This window comes from Muscardinus avellanarius, assembly GCF_963383645.1.
Source record: "Muscardinus avellanarius genome assembly, chromosome: 7".
In the NCBI taxonomy this organism is placed as follows: domain Eukaryota; kingdom Metazoa; phylum Chordata; class Mammalia; order Rodentia; family Gliridae; genus Muscardinus; species Muscardinus avellanarius.
In genome coordinates, this window is record NC_137793.1 from 65,188,945 (window position 1) to 65,212,872 (window position 23,928).

At 38.0% G+C, this 23,928-nt stretch overlaps 1 protein-coding gene across 1 annotated transcript in view; it reads right to left on the reverse strand.

Annotated features, from left to right (window-relative positions):
* The window catches only part of DNAH14 (dynein axonemal heavy chain 14), a gene marked incomplete at both ends in the record, with an annotated part of 395,029 nt that overhangs the window by 69,638 nt on the left and 301,463 nt on the right, over positions 1 to 23,928 (reverse strand). The window contains 8 exons of the mRNA XM_080698700.1: positions 215 to 430; positions 3,135 to 3,275; positions 7,159 to 7,254; positions 7,614 to 7,745; positions 10,877 to 11,036; positions 17,692 to 17,786; positions 21,341 to 21,466; positions 22,227 to 22,335. Of these exons, the coding sequence (XP_080554826.1) occupies positions 215 to 430; positions 3,135 to 3,275; positions 7,159 to 7,254; positions 7,614 to 7,745; positions 10,877 to 11,036; positions 17,692 to 17,786; positions 21,341 to 21,466; positions 22,227 to 22,335 (1,075 nt within the window). The remainder of the gene's footprint in view (positions 1 to 214; positions 431 to 3,134; positions 3,276 to 7,158; positions 7,255 to 7,613; positions 7,746 to 10,876; positions 11,037 to 17,691; positions 17,787 to 21,340; positions 21,467 to 22,226; positions 22,336 to 23,928) is intronic.

The following is a 23,928-nucleotide window of genomic DNA, read 5'->3' on the forward strand; positions in this document are numbered from 1 at the left end:
TAAGAGACCCTGTTTCCAAATAAAAAGTATAAAAATTGGTCTGGGAATGTAGCCCGGAGGTAGAAGGGTTTCCAGGAACTCCAGTATCACCAGAAAAAAAAAATAAGTTAAAAAACTTTTCGGGAAAATATTCAAGTAAAAAAACTATACATATACCCTCAAATGCAATCATCATTAATAGCCACTTACTTGAATAATAGAAATAGGTTATTACCTCATTTTTATGTGCCATCACTTCAATCAAAGAGAAGTTGGAAGACAAAGAAATGTTGTTTTCAATGCAAGATTTCTCCCATTTTTTCACAATCAACTCGCGAAATTCTGGTGTTAAAACTCCACCATAGACAATGCATGCTGCTGAAAGCAGGAGGTCACCCAAGATTCCTTCCAGCTTGGTGTCTATTTGATCGATTGTTTCTTGCCATCGAATCTGTGTTAAATAAAAACAAGTTGATATAAAACATACTATTATGAGACATTTTAAACATTATTGGTCTCAAACTTGGATTTATCATTGATATTCCTCTTGTAGTTCACAAGATATAGTTGCATAAAAGTTAATAAATGATAGCATTTAAAAATGATTGTTACCAGCCAAGATGTCCTTCAACGAATGAGTGGATTTCAAAACTATGGGATATGTACACAATGGAATTTTGCCCAGCCATAAGGGAGAACAAAATTATGGCATTTACAGTGAAATGTCACACACACAAAAAAGAAATCAGATGCTTTTCTTAATGTGCAAAATATTAGGGCGAAATGGGCAACTGGAGGAACTCTAGATGAAGAAGGGACCCTATAGAGGAAAAATGAAGGTGAAATATCTGAAGGGACAAGAGGGAGGATAAGGGAAACTCTTTAAAGCACATGATGTACTTAAACATATCAAAGTCAATCAGGAAGCCAAGCATGGGTAGGAGGGAGGAGGAGGGAAGGGGTTAGAGATTGTCTAGGGGCTGATTGGGTGATATGTGCATGTATATCTCCAATAGTTTTCTATCCCATTGAAATGTATGACTACAATGCACCAATAAAAATTCATTTTAAAAACACAACAAAATAGAGAATAATAAATCAAGCCAGGGTGTAGAATACCCCTGGATTCAATCTCCAGCACCACCAAAAACAAAACAAAACAAAACAAAAAACGTAGGGCTGTGGGTGTAGCTCAGAGGTAGAATAGTCCTGGGTTCAATCTCCAGTACTGCAAAATAAATAAATAAATAAATAAATAAAAAAAAAAAAAAAAAAAAAAAAGATTGTTAGCTGGGTGTGGTAGTACATGCTTGTAATCCCAGCATTTGGGAGGCTTACACAGGAGGATCACAGTTCGAGGACAGCCTCAGCTACTTTGTGATGCTCTTTGCAACTCAGTGAAACCCTGCTTCAAAGTAAAGAATAAAAAACGGGGTGTTGCTCGGAGGTAGAATGCCCCTGTGTTCCATCCCCAGTACCTCAAAACAACAACAACAACAACAACAACAACAACAACAACAACAACAACAACAACCAAAACCCAAAAGATTGTTTCCGGAGTCGGGAATGGTAGCGCATGCTTGCTAATCCCCGCGCTTGGGAGGCTGAGACAGAAGGATCGCACAGGTTTGAAGCTATCCTCGGCTACTTAGTGAGGCTCTCAGCAACTTAGTGAGACCCTGTTTCCAAATAAAATATAAAATAGTCTAGGAGTATAGCCCGGAGGTAGAAAGCCCCTGGATCCCACCCCCAGGACCACCAAAAATAAATAAATAAATAAATAAATAAATAAATAAATAAATAAATATTGTTTCTGGAAAGGAATACTAGTTTGTCGTCCTGTCTTTGGTTTGCCAACAGTGTCATGTTTGCTATGATATTTGTGTGTGTGTGTGTGTGTGTGTGTGTGTATAATCTTTAGAAAATAATGAATATATATTATATATGTTATTATATATAAATTTTTGACCCTTTAAACAATAAAGCAGGACAACATTAAAAATAGACATAATATTATTAATAGTGTTCAATAGTAATAATAACCAATATTTACTGAATCTTCACTCATCTGGCAGATACTTTACTTTGAAAATCTCATTTGAACCTTCAATATCCTGTTAGGTGAATGCTGTTGACTTTCTAATGAACTTGAAGTTAAGGAAAGCAGCTGAAGAAGCTGGCTCATGGTCACAAAGCTCTGAAGGTTGTAGCTGGAGAGAGAGAGAGAAAAAGAAGAGGGACTATGGAGGGAGAGGGAGGGAGAGAGAATAAAAGATTGACAGAACAAAATAAATATTTTTTTCCATCCTAATGGACAATACTTCCCTTGTGGCCCTATCCATATTTTATACCTTCAACCTGGGCTGGTCCAGTGCCAGTTAAGGAAAACTCCTGATATACTTTGGTCCTCATCAGACAAAAATGTGCTAATTATAAAAAAAAAAATTATCACACACAAAAGTGTGTGATATTGGGGATGGTACCCAGAGGCATTCTATCTTAGAGTTAAACCCTCAGCCCGATTTTACTTCTTATTTGGAAACAAGGTCTCCAAATAAGAGGTCTCCAAATAAACAAGGTCTCACTAGGTTGATGAGTCTCATTACTTGCTGAGGCTGTCCTCAAAACTGTGATCCTCTTGTCTCAGCCTCCCAAGTACTGAGCTTACAGGCATGCCCCTCCACGCCTGGCTTAAAAATGTGCTCTTTTTTTTTTTTTTTTTTTTTTTTTTTGGTGGTACTGGGGTTCCTGGAAACCCTTCTACCTCCGGGCTACACTCCCAGACCTATATTTTTTATATTTTTATTTGGAAACAGGGTCTCTTAAGCCAGCGAGGCTGGCTTTGAACCAGCGCGATCCTCCTGTCTCTGCCTCCCAAGCGCGGGGATTACAAGCGTGCGCCACCACGCCTGGTGTGCTCATGTTTTACAAACAAGAGGAAGTAACCTCAGATCTTGGTAATCTGTTTACTTCTACTTTAAGACTACTTCAATATGATTGCCTTATTTTATCTAAATGAAGGTTTATATTGATTTGAATAAGAAACTGGATAGCAAGATTGTTTTAGGAGATATATGATATAGACATCACTGAGATAAAATTTGGGGTTTGTTGAGCCCAGAAGAAATTAATGACATAAGGCCAAGGGGTCATGCCTTCTCATCTCCCAGGACCGTCAGCAGGACAGATGCGCACTGCAAGCGTTTGGTGGCCAGTTTTCTTCGGTTTGCTAATAGTTGTTTTTCAGCAACAATATCTTTATATGATGCCTGTAAAAACAGCAGATGTTCTTCAATCTGAAAGACAATTGATTTGATGTTGATTAAATAATCTTTTACTTTAAGAGTTTATCTGTCACATACAAATACAGTATGAATTTTCACATCCTGGAAAGTCTACTTAGATGGATTATATACCAGTGAAAATGTACACTCTAGAAGTGATCCCTTTGATATTGAAGTCTGTATTTTAAAATATCACTTCCCTTCCTTAATAGCCTTTCTTGGAGCCCTCGCATTTGAGGGTTCTTTATTTTCAGACTGATTTTTTTTCACAAAGTAAGTTACTTATTATATCTAAGTTCTTTCTCAAAGAAAATGGTTGAACAGTTTTCACTCCAAATATACTGAGCAGACTAGAGGAATGAATGCATTTTAGAAATTAGGATGGTAGGATGAAGTCACTCCTAAACTATCTCTAGGGTATTTATAGAAAATATTTTCATGACCAGCTGATAAAATAATTTTCTTAGATCACTAATGATCTAAGATAATTTGGTGAATTCTTATGTACATAACTGACTAAGAATATAGCCCCAAGTTTTGGCCCTGCCAATAAGTTTCCACAATCAGACCCCAACCTTCCATCCCAATTTCATCTCCTTTATCACTTCTTCCCAATTATATCTCTTGAATCAAATGGTTCATTCCATTTATCCCAAGTACCCCTTAGGATTTGTCTCTGGGATTCAGCTCACATCCTTCCTTTATGACTGGGCTCTTCCCTCAAAAGGATATAAAGATATAAATATTAGACATCCTTTAAAATTCTGACCTACTTCTAGCCTTGTCAAATCCATACTGATGTATTGTTGATAACAGCTATTTGAGTAGTAATCATAAATTGCCTCTAGTTGTGATCTTATAGTCTCAATAACTTTTATATTTGTTATTTGCATTTTTGGATGACTTTATGTCTTCTCAGAATCTTTGAAGACACAATGATACAGTTTGTATCTGAAATGTCCCCCAAAGGCCTATGATTAGAAGGCTCAATCCGCAGGGAGGCACTATTGGGAGGTGATAGAACCATTAAGAGGTGGTCTAGTGGGAGGCACTTAGGCCATTGGAGGCCTGCCCTTGAAAGGGATACTGGGACTCTAGCCCCTTCCTTTTTGTTTTTGCCCTGCCTGCCATGAGGTGAACAGGCCTCTTCTGCCATGTATTCCTGCCATAATGTACAGTGCTACCACATATCCAAGGCAATAGGGCCAAGCAGCCAGGGTCTGACACCTCTGAAACAGTGAATGAAAATAAACCTTTCTCCTTAGTAAGTTAGTTATCTAAGGTATTTTGTTATAGTAAGGGAAGCTGACTAACACACAGGGTTTAGCATGAAGATTGAACTTAATTGTACAGATAGTGTTTAATTCTCCTAGTAATTTCTCCTACTTTTTTTTTTTTTTGATGGTACTGGGGATGGAACTCAGGGGCCTTCTACCTCCTGGGTACACTCCCAGACCTATTTTTATGTTTTATTTGGAAACAAGGTCTCGCTAAGTTGCTGAGAGCCTCACTAAGTAGCTGAGGCTGGCTTTCAACCTGCGTGATCCTCCTGTCTCAGCCTCCCAAGCACAGGGATTACAAGTGTGTGCCACCACGCCCGGCAATTTCTCCTACTTTTAAGAAGTTACAATGGTGAAAATAAATGCCCAAACTTTATAAAAATATATGTATGAGTTACTTTTGGTATGCTTACTGTAATGATTTAAGATTATTCTTGGTTTATCCATAGTAATTTTCAGTTGTTTGTGCTTTTGTAATTGATTTTTACTTGTTTGCTTGCTCATTTTCTCTTGTTTTGATTCCACTGAGAAAATTTGTCACTTGTTACTCATGGTCAGTTATTTAACGATTGAGGTACAGGAACTATCAATTAAATTAAACACTTGCAATGTCTAATATACAGTATGTATTGCATTCCCTAAAGATAATGTGTTGGTAAATGCACATGTGATTTAATAAGTTCTAGAACTATTTCTTTTCTCCAAAGTTCCCTAGAGTTTTCAGAATTAAAAATTAAATTTTGTGCTACTTGGAGATTGAACCTTAGGGCATTCTTACCTCCAACCTATGCCTGAGTTCTTTTTTTTTTCATATTTTTGTTTTGAAACAGGGTCTTACTAGGTTGCTGAGAGTCTTGCTACATTACTAAGGCTTTCCTTAAACCTGAGATCCTTGGTTTCAGCCTCCCAAGTACTGGGATTATAGGCATGCACTACCATGCTTGGCTAGAAATAATTTTTATATTAGGGAGACAGGTGGACAGCAGGTTCAAGGCCAGCCTCAGCAACACAGCAAGGCCCTCCATAACTTGGTGAGAAACCCTGTTTCAAAATAAAAATGAAGCCGGGTGTGGTGGTGCACGCTTGTAATCCCTGCGCTTGGGAGGTGGAGAGAGGAGGATCGCGCAGGTTCGAAGCCAGCCTTGCTGGTTTAAGAGACCCTGTTTCCAAATGAAATATAAAATAGGTTTGGGAGTGCAGCCCGGAGGTAGAAGGGATCCATCCCCAGTACCACCCAAAAAATAAAAATAAAAATGAATAGCTCAACAGAAAAAAATTATCAAACTAGCATAGTGTTTGGAACATAAGTATTCAGTAAACATTGGCTGCTCTTAGCACCATCAAAATAAAACTATATGGGTCATTAACTATGATAAAAATATTAGCAATAAGTGATATAGTAATATAAAGTAGATTCTGTCCCAATTTATCCTCAAGAAATGTTTTTTGGTCAGGCAAATAAGATAAATGCTTGAAGTGGATTGGGCACTGATTATTGCCAAGTAAAAATTCTGGGCTGAGTTGTCTGATTTTCTGAGTTTTCAAGGGAAGATGGAGATTCAGAGTTTAAATGAAATCCACAAATTTTTAAATGCTGATAATTATATCAAAACTTATATGTGTGCTTGGGAGAATATATTAATCAAAAGATGTTAATGGATTTAATTTGCCTGATAGTTTGCCATCTCTGAAGTATATTACTTCACCAACTAAGCTAAGTAATAGAGAGCTGGGTAATGGGGATTGATTTCAGTTCTAGTCCTAATGATATTTTCTTTTCACTTAAAGCCAGACATTTATGATATAATCATTCCTTTACCAATTCCTTCAACCATTCCTTTTAGTAAAAGAGTAAGTGATATAAATAGGTCAAGTAAATATTTCTAAGAATTCAGATTGATGGCATGGACATTTTGATGCTATTTATTCTGCTTATCCAAGAACAAGTGAGTTCTCTACATCTTCTAAGTTCTTTAATTTCTTTCTTCAGTGTTCTATAATTTTCATTGTAGAAGTCTTTTACCTTCTTGGTTGGATTTAGTCTTAAGTATTTTTTTTGAGGCTTTTGTTAATGAAATTGTTTTATGGATTTCTTTTACAGCGAATTCATGGCTGGTGTGTAGAAAAGCTAATGATTTTTTTTAAGTGGTGGCACACACTTGTAATTCCAATACTTGGGAGGCTGAGACAGGAGGATTGCAGGTTCAAGAACAGTCTCAGAAACTTTGTGAGGCCCTCTGTAATTTAATGAAACCCTATTTCAAAAAAAATCATTGAAACAATAAAAATTAACATTATTAAAGGTTTTATTTTGTAGCAGGGAATAAAAGTTTTATGTATGGCATATATGTTATTTACTTAATCATCACAATATCTTCTTCACTATATTATTACTATTATCTCCATTTTATCTTTAACTAAAATGCTGCTGTACTGAGATACTGATATTCTTTTTTTTGGTGGTGCTGGGGATGGGGTCCAGCTCCTATATGCATACTAGTCAAGCATTCTACCACTAAGCTCTACCCTCAGTCCTCTGAGATAAGACTGTTTCTGGTATTTTTGTATCATCCATAAAGGTACTGAGAATTTAATAAGTAAAAAAAAAATCTTACCAGCTGTAAACCTCTTTGTTTTTCAGCCAACCTTTGTCGAGCGATTCTAAGGACATTTTGAGCTTCAGCTACTTGGATTTGTTTAGGGCCCACCATCTTAGAAAGAATGTCATAAAATTTAAGTGTTATAAAAGTTACTGTTAAAAATATCACTTCTGTTTTAAAGAAATTTATAGGTGTCAATCATTGAAATAACTTTTCTGGAATCCTGTGCATGCATATAAGAATATAAAGTAGTTTAATTATGATCAAATAAAGCAACAGCATAGTTGTAAAAGAAAAATTTAATGGGAGCACTTGCCATCTGTGTGAATTAGCGTAACATACTTGAGTAAAGTATTTTCCATTTTGTATTCTTTCCACAGAAGTTTGTTTGGGCATTGTTAAGTAAAAATTATTTCTGGGACTTTGATGTGTCATTTTCAAATGATCATGATTTAGGAGGGAAGGCATACCTTCTGAACTTCATGGTAGTTATTCAGAGCTATAATCCACTGGCACATGGAGCAACAAGCAACAGACACAAGCGCGATCTTGTTTGGGTTGAAATCAGGCAAGCTTAAAATTCTTCTCAGCTTCAAGAAAACCTAGAGCGAAATATGTATTTCAGGAAAAGAAATATTTTTGACGTGAAACTTTCCCCAATGTACATTAGAATGAATGAAATTTTACTTTAAGACTTGACTACCTTTTTTTTCTTTTCCTTTTTCTTTCTTTCTTTGGTACTGGGGATCGAACCCATTGAGCTATACCATCAGCCCTATTTATCCATTTAGTACTGGGGATCAATCTTAGGGGTAGTCTACTCCCAGCCTTTTTTATTTTTATTTTTATTTTTATTTTTATTTTTATTTTTTTTTTTGTACTGAAGGTGGAACCCAGGGGCTTTCTAACTCTGGGCTATACTCCCAGACCTATTTTATACTTTATTTGGAAACAAGGTCTCACTAAGTAGCTGAAGCTGGCTTCGAACCTTTGTGATCCTCCTGTCTCAGTCTTCTAAACACTGGCATTACAAGTGTGTGCCACCACGCCCAGCTTATTTATTTATTTATTTATTTTTGGTGGTACTGGGGTTCCTGGAAGCCCTTCTATCTCCGGGCTACACTCCCAGACCTATTTTTACATTTTTATTTGGAAACAGGGTCTCCTAAGCTAGCGCGCGCGGCTGGCTTCGAACCTGCGCGATCCTCCTGTCTCCGCCTCCCAAGCGCGGGGATTACAAGCGTGCGCCACCACGCCCGGCTATTTTTTGTTTTCAAAAAAGGTTTTTCTAGGTTTCTGAAAGTCTTTCTAAGTTTTTGAGCCTGGTTCTGAACCTGCAATCTTTCTGTCTCAGTCTCTCAAGTACTGGGAATTAGAGGTGTGCACCAACATTCTTGGCCTTTTTTTTACTTTGAAACAGGGTCTCACTAAGTTGCTGAGGCTGGTCTAGAACCTGGGGTCCTCCCGTATCAGTCTTTCTAGTACTGGTACTTGTCTTCCTTGAAGTCTGACAGCAAATTTCCACCTTCTGAATTAAATCTTCTCCAGCAAAACCCTTCACTATGAAAGACCAAGAGATGCCATGACAGGCTCCAGTTAAAGTTTTAAGTAGAGTAGGCCTAAGTTTCTGTCCAAAATTAAGTTCCTGTTCCCCTGTAACCTTTGACCTATTTCCTGGAAAGAAGCTGCTGAGGTAATCTGATCTTCCCCTAGCAACAGCCAATCGGTGCCAAAAATATATCTAGGTCTGAAATTCACAGGTATCCCAGGGAGGGTCATTCTGCCTGGAGTAAGAGACCCCCACCCATCCTGAGATAAGCTTCCCAAGGCGTGAAAGCTAAGCCAATGGGGGAGGCGATAGCAGACTTTTGTTTTAAAATAACCAATCAATGCAAAGGTGGGTTGGGCGGCCTATTTATTTATTTATTTATTTATTTATTTATTTATTTGTGGTACTGGGGTTCCTGGTAGCCCTTCTACCTCCGGGCTACACTCCCAGACCTATTTTATATTTTTATTTGGAAACAGGGTCTCTTAAGCCAGAGCAGCTGACTTTGAACTTGCTCGATCCTCCTGTCTCTGCCTCCCAAACGCGGGAATTACAAGCATGCGCCACCACGCCCGCTGGGCGGCCTTTCTAAAGGCTAAAGGCTTTGTTCTGGGGTGGGGGGGCACGCGCTCTCCTCCCTGCGTTGGTGCACGTGGAGAGTCCAAGCTCCAGCCTGAATAAACAGCCCTCATGCTTCTTGCATAGGATTGGCTCCTGGTGGTCAATGGCGGATAATGGACTGGCATAACAACTAGAGTTTCCAGGCTACCCTATTTTCTTTATTTTTTTCCTGTATCTTAATCTGCCTGCACTCCTCCCACATGAATTAATATTTTTAAAGCACTGGGAACAATGTCTGACAAAATCTTAACCACCATTCACTGTATGTTCATAGTGTACCACAATCCACCCTCTGTGTCTTCTTGCTCTGCTCATCTTTCTAGTTTAAAGAGATCCAGAGGCTCCATGTTTTCTAATTTCAGCAATATGTTACCTTTTCTTGTCAGGAAGCCTGTTAGGTTTGGATATGCAGGTTGCTCTCTGCTTTTTTTTTTTTTTTTGTGGTGCTGGAGACTGAACTTGGAGGAATTCTACTTCTGAGTTATACTCACTGTCCTATATTATTTTTATTTTGAAGCAGGGTATTACTAGGTTGATGAGAGTCTCACTACTTGCTAAAACTGTCACAAACTTGCAATCCTCCTGTCTCAGTCTCCCAAGTACTGGGATTACAAATGTGTGCCCCCACACCTGGCTCTCTCTGAGCTTTTTACTCTTACCACTGTCTTCTACTCTTAATAGATTTTAAACATTTCTTTATTTAAAGAATTTTTACTTCTAATATAGAATCCAATTCTAATAATTCTGAGGTAGAATAGAAGATATAAAATATTAGATGGAAATGAGATGAATTGGGAAGAAAAGGGAAACTATAGTCTTAAAATCTAGAAACTTTAATAATCCTTAGATTCCCCTTACAGAGCCTGCTCATTTTTAGACAAAAGTCTTTTATGGACCACACTTTTAATTATAATAGCAGATCTTGTCTGTCCTTTTCTTAGACAGAGGTCTTCAATAGGCCTTACCTATACACTTTTAATAATAATAGCCCATCTGGCCTTTTCTTTCCTTGGGTCTTCAAAGAGCTTGGCCTAAACTTTTTAATCATAATGGCCTAGTTTAACATCTCAAATTCCTGAGGAAGTATCAGGGTTGTCAAGCGCTGCACTCTGGCTTCATGCCTCAACTTCCTGGAAGGAAAAATCCCCCCCAAATCCCCACCTTTTGTCAAGCCCAGCACCTACCAATGAAATCACAGAGAACCTAAAAATTCAAAGAAAGGAGACTGGGCTTCCCATCACCTCATTCCTGCCATGTTCCCCATAGCCAAGGGGATAAGATGATTGCAAAGATAACAAGGGATACACACGTTCTCTAGGTGGACTGTGCTCTCCCGTGAACATGTATCTCCACTTTCCCTTAATAAACCTTTGTCTTTGTCTCTTGACTGGCATGTGCTCAAATTCTTTTCACCGCAGAAGCCAAGGATCCTAAGGTCCTGAGGTGAGTTTCTCTTCCCCAAACATGAGAACTCCTAAGGACTCTTCACAGAATTAACATGTTTCCCCTGACACTTCTATTGGACTCCATATGTTTGTGCATTAATTAGGGGCAAGTTTTTACCTTGTCAGGTATGCTGTCCTTGTCGAGATTAATCAGTTTCTTTAGAAAACCAGTTTCTGAAAGAAGCAGCTTTGCTGTTCCCCAGTTAGGTTTCTTTTGCAGAAGAATACACACTGCATTCATGACGGTCAGTACCAGGAAAGGAGGCCGTGTGTATACTCTGTAATAGATGACAAAGATGTAATCAGCTTCATAGCAAAAGTCAAATGCACCCTGTAGGCCATCTCAGAAGACATCAAACACAGATTTTTTTTTTCTTTCTTTCTTTTTTTTTGCGGGTCTGGAAATGGAACCCAGGGGTATTCAACCTCTGAGCTACACCCTCTGCCCTATTTTTTTATTCTTTATTTTGAAACTGGGTCTCACTGAGTTGCAGAGGGCCTCACTAAGTAGCTGAGGCTGTCCGCGAACCGCGATTCTCCTGTCTCAACTTCCATAATGCTGGGATTACAAGTGTGTGCCACCACGCCCGGCCAAATTATTTTTTTTAAATAAAATTATCCACTCTATAGCTGTTTCAAAATATCATTCTAAGCCGGGTGTGGTGGCACATGCATGTAATCTCCGCATTTGGGGGCTGAGACAGGAGGATCACGGTTCGAGGCCAGCCTCAGCTACTTAGTGAGGTCCTTTGCAACTCAGTGAGATCCTGTTTCAAAATAAAGAATAAAAAATAGAGCTGGGGGTATAGTTTGGAGATAGAATACTCTTGGGTTCCATCCCCGGTACCGCATTAAAAAAAAATATCATTCTAGTGTTGATTTACTAATGACTATTTGACAGAGACATTATGTATGTATGTAGGGGAGATGGGTGGGAGAACAGATGGTCTGCCCTGCTCTTATGATTTACGGAGTGTTGTAAGGTACAACTTCTCTTAAATACATTCTCTGGCTTTTATTCCTTCTTACCTAAAATTCCTACCATAAATGTCTTAAGTACATCACAGTCAGGGGAGGGCTGGCACAAATTTCATGGAAATTTGTTTCTCAAGTTATTAATATCTGTTAAAGAAACCCTGATAGCAACCTCTGCTTTATCTCAATCGGTTGTAACTACTGTACCACTAAATAAGAAGCCAACACTTTAAAAAGTCAGGGGCCAGATTGACATTTATAAGAAGGAAATCTCAGTAAAAAAAAGAAAACCCCACAAGACTTGGGATTTGGGACTTGGAACAAGGTGCCAAGTCTGCTCAGGGTAAGGAGTCTCTGCACATAATGGTAGTTTTTCCAAAAGGAAAAGGCAAACAAGCCTACGTTACATGTACGACATTATCCTCAGGGGTTACTGAGAAGGTCTCCCTGCCTTAAATTTCATAACAAAAAACATTCTAGTCCAATTTTATTTATGTGTTCATTTGAATTGGTGATTATTTGACAGTTTAAATTTAAAATGCGGATAGTTTTCAGAAGTGTTCAACTAAATCATTAATACCCTATTTTGAACTAATTTCTCAGGCCACTTCTTTGGGATGATAAATCTAGCAGTTTTGTAATAATGGGAAAGATACCAATAGAGGAACTAGGAAAAGACAGACAAAGTTTACAAAGGAGAAACAAAAGCTCTGTTTCAGTAAGCATTCTCACTGCTATGTCTCCAAATACCTGATGACCACAACTCGAAGGAAGAAGATTTACCTGGAGCTTACAGTTCGGAAGGGTTCAGTCCATGGTAGGTGAGGTCATGTCTATGGCGTTGCAGGCATGGGTGAGAAGCAGAGAGCAAGAGCCATAAGCCTAGTGACTTACCTCTTTCAGCCACAGTCTGTCTACCTTTCCACCCAATAAGCCTACTAATCCACCAATTGATTTATCCACTAATGAGATCAGAACACTCATGAATCACTTATAACACCTCTGAACATTTTTGCCAATACATGAGTTTTCATAGGGACATTCTATATCCAAACCACAAGTCTCAATAAACCCTTCCTCAATTTTGCCCAGGTTTGAATATTTAAACAAACCTGTGAAAAACTTAAGCCGGGCGTGGTGGCGCACGGTTGTAATCCCTGCGCTTGGGAGGCGGAGACAGGAGGATCGCGCGGGTTTGAAGCTGGCCTTGCTGGCTCAAGAGACCCTGTTTAAAAAAAAATTATATATATATATATATATATATATATATATATATATATATATATATATTAGGTCTGAGAGTGTAGCCCAAAGGTAGAAGGGTTTCCAGGAACCCCAGTACCACCAAAAAAGAAAAAAAAGTTAAATTAAGATGAAATGTATTACGTGTATTACCTACAAAATCTTAGTGTAAATTGAAGGGGAGATAGGGCTCAGTTGACTATAGCTCAATCTATGTGTCACTTTCAGGAAAAAATACTTGATTCAAAGTGAGAACTGCATATGCCAGTCTGTTGTTACTTCACAGAGCAGTCGGTCTTGGGTCCTTACTGATATATCCCAATCTGCATTTTTTGCTCTTTCTTCTAGTGCCTGATGTTGCAAAGTGACAAAAGATTATGCTGTTATTGGGCATTGTTTGCATTTTGATTATAAAAACAGAAGCTCAGAAAGAGGATGAAGCAAGCTGTGCCCATGCCAGAGGTCTCAACTGTGTGTCCTGAGAAGAGCAACAAAACTGTATATAAGGCATCCTCATTTATGTGGCGTTTTCAAGTGCACATTAGCAATATCATAAGGAAAACCCTTAACATGAAAAAAAAGAAGGAATGAACAGTATATGCAAGCAATTTAGGAACAGGTTTATTTTTCTTTAGCTCTTGTATACTTGCTGAATGAATGAGTGAAGAAGTGCATAAGAATGAGGCAAAAAGAAGCAGCTTGCCAAGAATTGACTTTCCTCCTCTGTGCATTTACAGGTGGCTTAACTTCAGCATGGTGATAATCTGTGTGTGTGCATTCTGTGGTACCGGGATGGAACCTAGGGCCGCATGCATGCTAAGCAAGCATTCTGCCATTGAGCTACAGCCCCAGCCCTTAAAATTCTTTTTTTTTTTTTTTTTAATTTTGAGACATAGCCTCACTAAGTTGGCTATTCTGGCCTTGAACTTGTGATCCTCCTGCTTCAGCCTCTTGAATGGCTGGGATTATAGAAGCCTGCCACAGCACCAGGCTGTATGCTTTCTTCTTTACCATAAAAATACATTGATTAAAAAAAAACCCTTTCTATTTTTTATAACAAGCATTAAGAATATGTTAAAAATATGATGGTATATTTGTTCCATATTTCCACATCTTTTATTGAAATGCTACTTCCTAAAAACAATGGAAACAATATGCAATTCTCATTATTTGTCCAATGGGAGCACTCAAGTTAAAAACATCACACTCAAATATTGAAAATAGAAACAACAGGATCAGATCATTGTACCCTAAAGTATACTTTCTTCCACTATTTCCACTATTTCCTTATGCATTTCTCTTTTCCTTACACTGGGAAGACCCAAGTTTGAAAATTGACCAAGGCAAACTTCCGGGAAGATGGTGACCGAGAAAAGCGGGGCTTAAGAGCCCCGCTAACAACCAATCTCCATTACCACAAAAACAGCGCCTTTCATAGCCAGAAAACACCATCACCAGAGAAACAAAAAAATCACCAGGCTCCAGAGAGAAAGCGGACTGAGAACAGAGCTCAGAGCCACAGAGGAGATACACCGGCCTCACGCCTGAGGACGCGGCAGCAGCGCCATACTGCTAGCGGCAGCGGCAAGTTCACGGGATGGCTACAGCAAGCCGAGGTGAGCCGCTGCGGAACAGCCAGGCGGGATTTCTCGCCGCAGGTAAAATCTAAAGCTCCCAGTGGCTGAGCTCAGCACACGCCGCAGGGATTCAGACTGGAAATCAAAACCAAGAAGAAATACGCCAGCCTCACGGCCGAGGGCGTAGCAGCGGCGCCATATTGCCACTGGCGGCAGCAGCAGAGAATTCACCGAATCCAGTACAGCTACATCTGCGTACTCAAGAACAGTGAGTCAAATTGCGGGCCACAGAGGAGAAATCCCAGTACTGTACTCCCTGGGACTTGACCCAGTGGGGGAGGGGCGGTGGCAGAGATATCACACCATAGGAGAACGTGCAACCTGGCACCCCCCACAGTCTAAAGCAGCCTCTATCGACTCTCTGGGTCGGAGACTCTGTGATACAACCCAGTAAAGGAGTAGTGGGGTCTGAGATACTACTGACTCGAGATCCAGAACACCTTAAGTGAAGTCATAGTGACCCAAGGGAAGAACCCAGAGAAGGCACAAACTTCCGAAATCATGGGAAAGAGGAATAACACTGGAGCAATGAATGCCCACAACCCCACAACATCAGAACCTGATAAAACAGAAAATCAGAGATTTCTAGAAGATCAAATCAGGAAAATAACTGTAGAAATAATAGAGGTGCTTCGAAAAGAACTCAGAGAGAGCCAAAAAGAGATAAAGGATACAATTAATGTACAATTCAATTGTACAAACAACAATTCAAAGTACAAACAACCGATTCGACCACATGGAGAACAGAATCTTGCTCTTAGAAGATGATCATTCCAAAAATGAACGCATAGTTTCTAATCTAGGAAAAAATATCCGACAGCAGGAATCTGATATTGAAGAAATATGGGCCCATTTTAAGAGAGCTAACCTAAGAATAATTGGAATAGAGGAGGGAAAAGAAAGTGAAACCAAAGGGATCAACAATCTCTTCAAGGAAGTAATAGCAGAAAATTTTCCAAACATAGAGCAAGAGGTCGATACACAGGTCCAGGAAACTTATAGAACTCCCTTTAGACAGGATCGGAGAAGAGGATCCCCACGCCACATAATTGTCAAAATGACCAATGTGGAAGCCAAGCAGAGAATCTTAAAGGCAACAAAAACAAAAGGCCAAGTGACATTCAGAGGCAAGCCAATTAGAATCACTCCAGACTTCCCAAACCAAGTCATGAGAGCCAGAAGGGCTTGGAGTAACATATTCCAAACTCTGAAAGAAAACAACTTCCAGCCAAAAATTTCCTACCCAGCAAAACTTTCTATCAAATTAGATGGAGAAATAAGAAGCTTCCATGACAAACAGAAACTCAAGGAATTTATGTCTTCAAAACCAGCACTAGAGAAAATACTCAAAGAGATTAACTACAAAGAAGAAATAGGTAACACACACCAGAACCAGAGAAACAAGAGTTTCCATCCAACAGTCAACTAAGATTGGTTATCTGTGGAGATTCATTACTTATGTTAGTCTTTTACCTATCTCTAAGTTGTATTGTTTGCCTTTATTGTTGTTAATTTTTAGGATTCCTAGTTGGAATATTAATATACCTTCAGATATAGCATTTGGAAATATTTTATCCCATTCTATTAGTAACTGTTAACTCTGTTTACATTGTCTTTGGATATACAATATATTTTTTTTATTTTTTAAGGAGTTTGTATACTCTTCTGTTGCCTGTGCCATTGAAATCATATCCAAGAAATCACTGCCAATTTCAATGTTGTGAGGTTTTATGACCCAGATTTTCTCCTAAAAGTATAGTATTAAGATTTATATTTAGGTCTTTTATCTATTTTGAGTTAATATTTGTATATAGGATTAGGTAAGGGTCCAACTTTATTCTTTTCCATGTAATTATTATGTTTCAACAATATTTAGTTAAAAGATTATTATTTACACCACCAAATGTTTGTGGAAACCTTGTCAAAAATAACTTGACAATATAGGGAAGACTTTATCTCTAGGCTTTTATTTAACTCCAATGGTTTATATATCTGCCTTTAGAATAGTACTACACTGTTTCAATTATTGTAGCTTTATATGGTTTGAAAACAAAAAATATATATCTTCTAGCTTTGTTCTTTTTCAAGATCGTTTTGGGTATCTAGAGTCCATATTCCATATTAGGATAGATTTTTTTTTCCTGAAAAATAAATATATAAATATATGATAGTTTCACCTAAAAAAAATAGAAAAAAAATATTCTCTGGTAAGAAAGAAAGTAAAAAGAAATATTGAAATGTTATCTTTAAGTCATCAAAAGCTTGGTATCAGACAAATGAAACTGTTATGTGAGATTATCATTTTTAATTTTGGATAAATTGCTATAATACTAGATTTCAACCACTAAGCCAAGCATGGGAAGGAGGGATGGGGAGAGAATGGGGTGGGGATCGGGTGGGGGCTGACTGGGCAATGTGTGCATGTATGTCTACAAAAGTTTGTATCCCACTATGATGTATGAATACAGTGCACCAATAAAAAAAAAAAAAAAAAATTGAACAAGGCAAAGGAAAGTAGCTTCTATGGTGACACCTTGTGGTAATAATCAGCATTGCAGTGTCAGTTGCACATCAGTGAATTCCTAAGGATCCCAGAAACTACAGCAAAACTGGCATATACAGCAGTGGCACATAATTCTTTTACTTTTGGAACTGAACTTCAGGCAATATTATATTTGATCAGTTCTACAATGTAAAATTTTACATCTAATTATTTAGGTCTATAAAAATGGCACCTTGTAGTTTGGTTTTATTTTTTTTTTCTTAAAATACTGATATACTTTAAAACTGATAACATCATACACATGGTAGATACACCATGTAATGAAAAAATTTTTTTGAAGATTTAAAGAAGTTTATTAGAAAGATAGAAATACAGAGGATAGGTACAGCTCCATACCAGACTGGCATGGAGGGGTGACTCGAATGAATACATCCTGTAATGAAAAATTTAACATAACCGAGGTGAATAAAAAAGAATTAATCCAAAATGGAAGTGTAGACTTAGTAACTTTTACCATGCATTTATGTTTTATTCTGAGCTTTGCCAATTTAGAAGAAATATAGGTAAATTAGTTACCTTAATTCAGCAACATCAGCTTTATCCAGGGCATTTAGAGCCACAATTGCCTTTTCTAGAGCTGGAAGCACATTTTTTAGTTCACTGGAAGTTTTCTGCAATAAAAATTAAGCCCCCAAATATATAAGAATGAATATATTTGCCTATTAAAATTTGTATATGTCAAAGCTATAAAATATAATTGAAAGTTTACAATTCTGGTTCATCTATCCATCTTGCATGACTTAGATATGTTCACACATGCTTATACCATTGTAAACACCTGCCATAGTTCCAAATGTAGTGTATTATCTAGTCCCTGATGAGAAGGTATCACTGGGAAGCACAAACACTGACTAACTTCTGCTGCCTCTTCTAGACTCAGTTAAGTATTAAGGATGCCCTTTTGAGGAGTGAGTGGTCCAGTTAAAGGTGGGACTACCTGGAAGTGAATGAAGCCTAATCGTCAGCTTCTCCCATGCAGAGACCCTTTCAGGTTCAGACGTTTTTATTAGACCTGCTAACACATTTACACTGATCAGTCAAAGCAGATCTCTCTTCACACTTTGCCAGGTTTCCTATCAAGTCTGGTGATGCTAGAGTGGCTGTGGACAGTTTTGGGATCCAGCTAAACAGTTTTTGGGATTAATTTTTATTTCCTACAACAACTTCCCTGCACAGACTTATTGTAAGTTATCTGGAATAGACATGGCTTCCAGAAGATTTCTGTTGTCCACTTTTCCAACTCTTTTGGTGATGGGACATTGAGTTGCAGGGCCAAAGTCATATTGCAATATAAACTTTTCCTATAGTTTCTGGCACCAGAAGTATGAGGTTAACAAAGGGGAAACAAGGTTTGCAAAGTAAGAACCCAGAAGCTTGTATGTGGATAATCTTTCCATTTATTAGATGTGTAAAATTTTAAGTGGAGGGTTAGATTTTCATCAATACCTACTTAAAATGGAAGCTCAGAAGTATACTTGCTAAGTACCATATACTATTCTAAATCTACCATGTATTTTTCTTTTTTGTGTGGTATGGGGGTTTTCACCAGGGATGTTTTACCTCTGAGCTACATCCTCAGACTTTTTATTTTGAAAGTAAGTAATCACATTCTGGCTTCCAACCTGCAATCCTGTCTTAGCCTCCCAAGTCCTAGGATTATAAGTGTGTGATGGCATGCCCAGGTACCATGTATTTTTAAAATGGAAGTTGTGGAAAACAGAATTCATCAGAATTTCTAGGTTTTGAAGTAATAATTGCTGTACTTAGAAAGACATTTTGGAATATTTCAATGAAATAAGTGAGAAATTATAGGTCCTTTATGCAGAATTGCAAAAAGTACCTTGTTGTTTAACTTTTAATTTATCTACACATATAGTATAGATAAAAGTTTGTGGAATATTAAAACAAAAGTATTTGAATGATCAAATTAGTAGAGATTACTCCTATATTGAGGAGTGAATTATAATAAAAACTTTCAGATTATGCCCAAAGCAATAATTTATTGAGGAATAAATATATTTAAGGTACAAGTAATAAAGTAATAATAAGATTATTTTTCAATAATCTAATTAGTGAAGAAGAAATCATATGGTCATATTGGGAAAGCTTTATATTTCTTGTTGAGTTTGTAAGAAATGTTGGCATTAATGAAAATGACATGAATATCAGAAAATACCTCCATAATGAACATTTGATAAGAAACTGGTTAATAAATGTCATCAATTTTAACAGTATTTAAAATTAATCACTATGCAAGAAATCTCAAAATACCATGCCTGCTTATACTATATTTGATAAAAATCCTAAATACGTTCATGACATTGTCAATAATGAGTTTATGAAATTGAAAGAAACTTGTAAGCTATCAAAAATGGGCAGGCGGCTTAAACAGATTTCTGAAAAGAACTTTGAATGGAAGAAAAGTGATGCTAATAACGAAAGCACAAGGAAGCAACAAGGAAAAGCCAGGCTATTACATTTTTTAATTCCTGGCATGAACTTTTCTTTAGCCAGGTTATAAGATCATCGTATTGACAACAGGTCAATTAAACTATTTTGAAACTACCAAGAGGACTACTCGAAATACGTATTTACATTCACCATGGTTCACAGTAAGTCTTGTCTTAAGTATTTACTGTGTTTGGGATATTAGCCCATGATAGTCGCTCTTATATATAATTTACAAATAAAAAATTACATACATACTAGGGCTGTGCCAAGTCCAGCACAACTCTGGGAGGATCACCTGAGGGGAGGAGGTGGGGAACGGGAAAGAAAAGACTTCACATAGAAAAGCAGGATCAGGAGGACTCTCGAGGGCTGGTGACCAAGAGAGTTTACCTAGAGGAGCAAGTTTACTCTGGTACCACTCAGTTTACACAATAGCAGAAGAAAGTTTTAGCTTGAAATTTCTTAAGCATCGATACACAGCTCGCCCCACCGGGACCCCACCAGGTTAGAAATTAACCCCACCACAGAGTGCCTACAACTGCAGAAAACAATCAAGGGAGCTGTACCAGCAAAGAATATCTTGAAACATACAGTGCTTAAACACAGATATTGTTCTGGGTCCATGAGCCAGCTCAGCCCTAGCAAAGAGTGTGGAGTGGGGTGTGGTTATAGGGAAAGGCCATGGTTCCTTGAACTTAGGCCCCAGGGATATGGCTTTGCCAGTAGCCTCTGGCCCCCCATAGGGGTGTAGGCTTGTGCCTGTGTACATAATTGATGAAATTGCTTGAATAAAAAAAATGGAAGACAGCCGGGTGTGGTGGCACATGTTTATAATCCCAGCATTCAGGAGGCTGAGACCAAAGGATCCTGGTTCATGGACAGCCTCCGCTACTTAGTGAGGCACTTTGCAACTCAGTGGGACCCTGTTTCCAAAATAAAAAGACTGGAAAAAAAAATAGGGCTGATGGTGTAGCTTGGAGGTACAATGCCCCTGGGTTTCATCCCCAGTACAGAAAAAAAAAAAAAAAAAGGCAAACAGATGAAGCCCCATCTTCCACCTCCTCCAAGCGCTCCAAGCATAAGTAGCTGCTGATTTGACAGGGGAGTGCAGGGAGGAAAGAGAAAAAGAAAAAAAAGTTTAGAAAAAGAACCATTCAGTGAACAATGAAGCAACAGTCACTGAATGGCCTGACCCTAGAGCTGCCATCCTTGCTGCAGAAGTTCCTCTTGGAGGCCATATGCATTTTTGACTTGGTAGGAACGAGTTTCTGTCATTGTAACCGGCAGAACTCTTAGGACTTGGATTTTTCAAGAATGGGGACTGTGTATTTTTGTACTCCCTACTTTAATAGTGTAGTGGGGACTCAATAAATATTTGTCCTGATTTTAAAAGTATCCAGAGTTGGGGCACTGTACATTTCAGGGCACTTTTTTTTTGGTGGTACTGGGGTTCCTGGAAACCCTTCTACCTCCGGGCTACACTCCCAGACACCCATTTTTTGTATTTTTTGTATTTGGAAACAGGGTCTCTTAAGCCAAGCAAGGCTGGCTTCGAACCTGCATGATCCTCCTGTCTCCATCTCCCAAGCACGGGGATTACAAGCTGTGCGCCACCACGCCCGGCCATTTCAGGGTACTTTAATCTTTATGCTTAGGGATTAGGAAATAACTTTGCAAATTTCAAATCATTTTATTGATTATATTTTAACTTTACCTGAGCATAATCCTCCACAATTCTTACTTCTTCTGCCACAATTTCTTCATCCTGTTTAACAAGCATCTGAACTTTCTCAACTACTTGTGAATCTTTCTGTAGTTTTTCCATCAGTGTTTCTGTTTCCTAAGGAATCAGACAATTTTTATTAGAATAAATTTTGAGACATGATCTCTTTTTGAAGAAAAAAATTCATATAGATTGTTTCAGTATTATAACATTTATCAAATAATTTTTTTGTGGTACTGGGGGTGGAACCCAGAGGCTTTCTACCTCTGGGCTATACTCCCAGACCTATTTTATATTTTATTTGGAAACAGGGTCTCACTAAGTTGCTGAGAGCCTCACTAAGTAGCTGAGGCTGGCTTCGAACCCGTGTGATCCTTCTGTCTCAGCTTCCCAAGCGCAGGGATTACAAGTGTGCACCACCACGCACGGCTTATCAAAGTAATTTTGAAACATACTTAATAGTTTAATTAGGATAACTAAAATAAATATCTCATATAAGACACATAAAGAACAATGACAAATGATAAATTTTAGAATATTTTGCAGACTGCTTATTTGAGATAGATTTAATTAATTAGCTAGGGAACTTTTTTACATAAATTTTCTACAATTAATTACGTACCTGTATCAGAGTGAATTATTAAAATATACTCAGGTTACTATTTTGCTATTGTTGTTTTGTTTTTCACTCATTTTACAGATTTGAGATTAAGACTAAAAGAGGTAAAGTCATGTCTTCAACGTTGAGCTGCTACCTTGATACCATGATAGTGAAGCTGAAATCTGAACTCACTTTTGACAACTATTATAGCCTTTCCCAATCATTGTTCTGTATTAGACCATGAAATCTTTAAAAGAGATTTCAAATCAGGCACACCTTTGTTTTTTGTTCTATTTGAGGGCCAAGAATCAAGAGCTCCTCTTGCATCTCCGTAACTAGTGCGGTAGCTTCCAGGATCTTGGAGAGACCTGTGTGGAAACGATCTCTGAAAGAAAAGAAAAGCATGGGTGGAGCCTCCTTTGTGGGAAGTGGTTGGCACTAAAAGTGTTTCAGATCTTGGAGTTTTTTGAATTTTGGAATATTTGCATAGAGGTCTTCAGCTGAGCATCCCTAATCAAAAAATTTGAAATGCTCCAAAATTGGAAATTAAATTTTTTTTGTTAGTGCACTGTAATTATACACAGTAGTGAGGTTCATAGTGATACACTCACATACGCATATCACATTATTTGGTGTTTAATTTCCTTCATTTTTCCCTCTCCTCCTTCCTTATATCTTATTATATGATAATAAGATAATAAATAATAAGATAATAATAATAATTATTATTATTGGTGGTACCTGGAAGCCCTTCTACCTCCGGGCTACACTCCCAGACCTATTTTTACATTTTTATTTGGAAACAGGGTCTCCTAAGCCAGCGCGCGCGGCTGGCTTCGAACCTGCGTGATCCTCCTGTCTCTGCCTCCCAAGCACGGGGATTACAAGCGTGCGCCACCACGCCCGGCTGATAATTATTATATGATAATAAGATTCATAGGGATATATTTAAAGTGTCACATCAATGCTCAAGAAAGTTTGAATTTCTGAGTTCAACCTGATGCTCAACCTGTATTAAGAAGGCATAATATGTAACAAAATATTATCAAATATAATTTGAAAATATATAAAAGGAACTATACATCATAGCCAAATGGGGTTTATTCCAGTGATGCGAGATTAGTTCAGTATTTGAAAGTCAATCAATATAAGCCACCATATTCATAGGCTAAAGAAGAAAAAACATGATTCTATCAACTGATATAGAAAAAGTATTTGACAAAATTCATAATAAAATGCTTATGAAAGTAGGAATCCGAGGGAGTTTCCTAAACTTGATAAAGAAAAGAGACCATTAAAAAGAAAATAGGCTGGACGTGATGGGGCATGCTTGTAATCTCAGTAATTGGGAGGCAGAGACAGGAGGATCATGGTTCATGGACAGCCTCAGCTACTTAGGGAGGCATGTCACAACTCAGTGAGACCTTGTTTCAAAATAAAGACTGAAAAATAGGGCTGGGGGTATAGCTCATAGGTAGAACACCCCTGGGTTCCATGCCCAGTACCGAAAAAAAAAAAAATGCTAAGGAAAGGCTGAAAAAATACCCGGACAGCTGAGGCTCAGTTCCCAGTGGAGCACATACTTAAGACAGGCAATTTAGACTTTCCAGGTAATAATTCCCCAGAAGGTACCTCCAATTTAAGCAAAGTATTTAATTATGAATTTGGGGGTGGGGAAGAGTCCCAGGTTGGCTGTAAAAGACTCAAACCATATAACCAACTCTTCCTACTTTTTCTTCTCGCATTGTTTACCCCTTGAAAACGGCTATGGAAATATGTGGGTAGCAAAGAAAAGCTGGAACTAAAGCCTAGTACTTCTTTTTTTTTTAAAATTTTTTTAAACAAAATTTTTAAGCCTAGTACTTCTTTAGCCACCTAGCTGTCTATGCTAGACATGGGCAGTTACGAATAATGATGATAAACGATCGTGCACATAAGGTGCCAGACCTTAGGTGGCTCTGGTGAGAGTTGTTCTAAG